Below are 5000 nucleotides of genomic sequence, written 5' to 3'. Positions count from 1 at the left end.
TCCTCTTTTGTAAAGTTTTCTCGCGTAAAGTCTTCGAGAGTCACTCTCGGAATGCGCGCGCCAAAACTAGGCTGAAATCCCCCCGTGGTGATGGGGTTATTCCCGCCGAAAAATTCCCTAGAATTTACTTCTAGAGTAAAGTCCTCTCGCGTGATGTCCGGCCGTATTTGGAAACCGGACTGGGTCCTGCCGAAGCCGCCCCGGCCACGATTCTGCGAGAAGGACTGCGAAAAGCTTGCTGTGTTAACACCTAGGCCTAATGGTCGTCTTCCCCCGCCGAGGAGCAGCTCCCTGGAATCCAGAATCTCATCGGTTCTGTCGTCGCGGAAGTCTTCTATCGTGAGGTCATCGTCTGCTAAGAATGCCAGGCCACCTCGTTGTGGGCCGAACTGTGACAACGCCAAGTTCTGAGCCTGGAACTGCAAAAAGATCAATAGATCAATAGTGATAATAATACTTACAGAAAAGATGTTATTGAAAAAAAGCCTCCACTGCGTTTCATTAAAATAATAACGTATACTAATAATAATAATAAGGAAAGGATTGCAGAAGAAATAAATTCTTTTTGTGGGACTTTTCTTGAGAAATTACATGGGGTTATCAACTGCAGCTTCCATTCTTGCCCACTACAGTAATTATGATAATTCTGTCCCTTCTGGTGAAAAGATTGTTCATTAATTTAAAATATTTGGAAGTGCTGTTGACTGCGTGAGGTCATTTAATGTAGTCAAAGTGGTATAGCCTAGATGGCTAACCTAACTTGAGAGGTTGCACAAGAAAGCCTAAACACTGTCCATATAATGGTATAATTTTAAAGTGCTAACTACCATTGACTTTGGTACATGTTCAAATTGAAGTAATGTATGACTGCTTCTTTTTTCCCTCTTGCAAACAGGCATAATTGAATTTACGTAAGAAACGTCGATAATGTTAATAATTTTTGTTAATGGATAATCAGATTATCTTGGGTAACCACTTCAAACGAATTTGTTTTTATCATAAAACTTGTAAGACCCGAGAAAATCTAGGAAATACAGTGAAGGGTTATAGTTATTCAGTTATCTTCTGCTTCTCTTCCAAATTAAGTGTAGTTTTCAGGTTCATTTCTGTTTCTTTAAGGGTATGCTTTGATTCATCTTGTAGACTGAAGGCAGCATCATCATACCTACACTTGGGTGCCAGCTACTTTGGCACAGGACAAATAGAGAAAAATTTAACTTGTACTCATATTAGAATAGAAAATATATAAATAATGATTGCATGTTAAAGCTCTTGCTGATATTATGTTCTTATTTTATCATGTATAAGAAAAGTTTTAACACTAGTTAATGTTCAGTTTCAAGATCTTATTAATGATGTGCCCTATATGCACATCGATGAAAATGAGTTTCAACGCAACATGTGAAAACTGTAACAGATTCATTCTGCCTAGATATGTGAATTGTGTCCCCAACGTATTCATTCAAAACTAACAATCTGCCCTTTACACTTTGTCGATAAACTTGGAAACGTCCATTGCTTACCTGAGGCGCAGAGGTTTGCGGTCTTGTTTGTGACAAAAGAACTCCAACGTTAGGTCTTTGTTGCACTCCGAAAGATGCCGGACCACTTGGTCTTACAATCGGTGCTGGTTGTGGTGGCTGGGTGGGAATAGACTGTAAAGGAACACCAAAGGAAGACTGGCTGTTGAAGGAAACCGGTTGCGAACTAAAAGATTGCTGGACATTGGCTGTAGGCCTTCCAAATGTTGCAGGTCTTACAGGTGGACGCGCAGACTGCAAAGGCGCTCCAAACGAGGCTTGAGCTGTGGCTTGTGGTCCAAAGGACACTTGAGTGTTGGGTTGCTGTCTTGTTCTTGCTGTTGATGGCTGTCTCTGAAGTGCTTGCTGCCTTAATTGCTCTTGTTGCAGCTGTTGTTGCAGTAGCTGTTGTTGACGCAGTTGATTAAGAGCCTGTTGCCTTTGCAGTAATTGCTGTAACTGCTGTTGTCTTTGCAGCTGTTGCTGTTGCAATTGTTGTTGCTGAAGAAGCTGTTGCTGTTGTAGAGCCTGAGGCTGCTGAATAGAATTAATTCCTTGTGATTGGAATGGCTGGGCATTAAACTGACGCAACTGAGTTGGTTGGAATACATTAGCCTGTGGTTGCTGTGGAGATAATTGTACTGAAGGACGGAACGGTTGGCGGGTTCTCTGCTGGAAAGCTGGATTTGGGAACGCTGAGAAACTCTGTGAGTTAAAATTAGGCCGAGAGGAGACAAATCCTTGATTGTTACCCCTGATACCTGCTAGAGCTTGTCTTTGTTGCTGCCTTTGGAAGTCTATTATCTGCTGCGGAGTGGACAAAGCCTGTGAGGACTGGAATCGTGGATTTCTTTGAAAAAGACCCAGAGGATCATTGTTCAAGAGTAAGGGAGTATTTTGCCTCTGAAATGGGGCGGGGCTGGTGATCAATCTTGGTGACTGACGCTGGAAACTCTGCCCTCCAAATGCTGGTTGCCCTCTGGAGATAAACTGAGACCCTCGGTTTATGGTGAAAGGCCCTCTGTTGAAGGAGAATTGCTGAGAAGATTGCCCTCCAAAACTCCCGAAGTTTTGCCTTTTGGTTCTGCCGTCCTCTGATTCAGCAGATACCACTTTGTCTTCCGGTAAATCTGCTTCAGCAGATTTTTCAGATGAAGCCAATTCTGGCCTCACCTCTGCCGCCAAAAGGCAAAGCTGAAATACAAAAGATTAGATAAAAATTAGTCGTAATTTCAACCTCGGTTCCTCACAAAAAAAAAAGTCTGCAAAAGAGCATTTAGTATCTTTTCGTTTTCATAAATAGTAACTGGCAACAAATCTATTAATTCCTAAAAGAAAAAAATAATAACTTTCTCTTGTAGCCTCTACTGGATATAACAAATTTGGAGTGAAACAGTCACAGGCGGCATGTGCACACAAACATACATTCATAATACACATCATACCCACACATGCACACACACATACACACTAACACACACACGCATACATATGTATGTGTGTGTGCGCGCATGCGCGCGCGTTCGTGTGAGTGTGGGTGGGTGTGTGTGATAAAATCATTTACGCAAAAAAGGAAATATAAATATCACACCAAGAGAAAACCATCTTCCGTCAACAGAGGAATTAATCATTTTTCCTAACCAGCAATCTCTTCCTGATGACAGGTCCTCAATGTCCGTTCCATTGTGACGAGACTTATCCCACTCAGAGGAAATTCGTGGTGACTCGATAGGATTCTTTCCCCTCGTCGTCTCTTTCTCCAGATCCTGAGCTCTTTTTTTTATTTTCATTCCTCTTCCCCCCAAATCCTGAGCTTTCTTTTATTCCTCCTCCTTCTTCTTCTTCTTCTATTAGCCGGTTTATATTGTTAGCGTCTGAGATGCATTTTCTGATCAATGGAGGTGCTTTTGTGAAGAAGCAAAGAAACTCTTTAGTTTTAAGAAAGAATTCCTGAGGTATTCCGTGTTTGTTTTTGCCTTTGGAACTGTCAGCGTGGGACTCACATTGATAATTCTATCAATTATAAACATTATTGATTTTCTTTATGGCTTATTGAAAGCTTTTGATAAAACAACACTTAGTATGTTACGTCAGTGCTAGTTTTCTTTCATTTTAGCCTGTAAGGAAATGTTTCGGGGTGCAAATGATGAAACAGAAATCCAGGCGTTTATGTGTATGGGCAGACGAATCACCTAGACCTACTTTTGAGAGGAATTATAAAATCCTTAGTGCAGTGTTCGAGTAAGGATCAATCTCACAAGTGCAAGAATGGGCCTGTTGAAAATATTACTATTATTATTCAACATGAGCCCATAAAACAAGTCAAAGGCTTATTAGCTTACTAGGTAAGCTCCTTAAATTTAACAGAAAATAATATACAGATTAAAAAATAAAAAATAAGGGTAAAAAGTGGACAACAGCTGAAACTAGACATCCATAAATAGTTACTGAGGAGAGTAAGAAATGTTAAGTCAGTGGTGTTCCTCTAAAACTTATGATTGTCACCACTCATATCACTGCAAGGGAAGTAGATAGCTCCCATTTTGCAAGTTAGAATTAACCAGCGACCTCCGGTACTTGGCCCTGTGACATCGTGGCCCCTCAACAGATTTTCGATGCTGACGCTGCAAAACGAGCATTACCCTTTAATTGCAAAGGCTTATGCACTAGAGGTGGTAAAGGAAATTCTCTAGTGAAATATAACTTGCGATAGATGAGCAAACAGGACTTCTCAGGTGATGGTCTTAATCATAATTACCGTTGCTGAGGAAAGAAACCTTCGCTTAGAGCAATTTTATATGTAAGGTAAGTTCTCGGGAGGCTGCGCACTTGCAAGCTGGTCAGCGATGTTCCAGAAGTGGTAGATTGGATAAAATGCCGTCCATTGGACGTCAGTTGAAGAATATGTCTGCCAAACTGCAATATACTGCTATTTGCTTGCAATAAGGCAATGTTGCAAGCAACACTGTATGGCGTTAATGCTATCATGCCAGTAGATATAGGAAACTTTGTGAACGATACTATTTTTTTTTTTTTTTGCTGCATTAACAAAGAAAAAAAAAAGGGTTTGGTGGAGTATCGGTAGGAGACATTATCTCTGTTCGAACAATCGCTTCATCGGGAAACGTTAGTTTCAGCATTTAGCAAATCGTCTATTATCAAGTTACGGAGGTTAATAGAGACTCTCGGTAATTCCCTCTTAACTTCATGGGTGAACGCTCACGGTTGAGATAAAAATCAAGACCAATCGTTCTCTATTTTTGTTTTGCTCTCTCTCTCTCTCCTGTCTTTTTCTTTCGTAATGTTCTCTGACTTGCAGCTTGCTGGCAGTGGTACGAGTTGTCTTTCTGTCGAAACGTGACGAACGAAATTAGTCATTACTGAGAGAAAATTAATGTGATATTGGTCGTGGTTCAATTTTCTTTAATTGCCTCTTTTTACTTCAATCACTCGTCAGTATTAGTTATTGATATAACCATG

The 5000-nt window shown here is 40.7% G+C and overlaps 2 protein-coding genes across 2 annotated transcripts in view; one reads left to right on the top strand and one right to left on the bottom strand.

Annotated features, from left to right (window-relative positions):
* Positions 1 to 5000, top strand: part of Fbxo42 (F-box protein 42) — a 224233-nt gene that overhangs the window by 68731 nt on the left and 150502 nt on the right. The window lies entirely within an intron of this gene.
* The window catches only part of LOC136826434 (mediator of RNA polymerase II transcription subunit 15-like), an 18027-nt gene that overhangs the window by 91 nt on the left and 12936 nt on the right, over positions 1 to 5000 (bottom strand). The window contains exons 2-3 of the mRNA XM_067083655.1: positions 1524 to 2714; positions 1 to 419 (exon numbers count right to left, since the gene is read on the bottom strand). The exon at positions 1 to 419 is cut by the window's left edge and continues 91 nt beyond it. Of these exons, the coding sequence (XP_066939756.1) occupies positions 1 to 419; positions 1524 to 2714 (1610 nt within the window). The remainder of the gene's footprint in view (positions 420 to 1523; positions 2715 to 5000) is intronic.

This window comes from Macrobrachium rosenbergii, chromosome 41, assembly GCF_040412425.1.
Source record: "Macrobrachium rosenbergii isolate ZJJX-2024 chromosome 41, ASM4041242v1, whole genome shotgun sequence".
NCBI classification, from domain to species: Eukaryota; Metazoa; Arthropoda; class Malacostraca; order Decapoda; family Palaemonidae; genus Macrobrachium; species Macrobrachium rosenbergii.
This window is presented reverse-complemented; position numbering and strand designations above follow the sequence as displayed.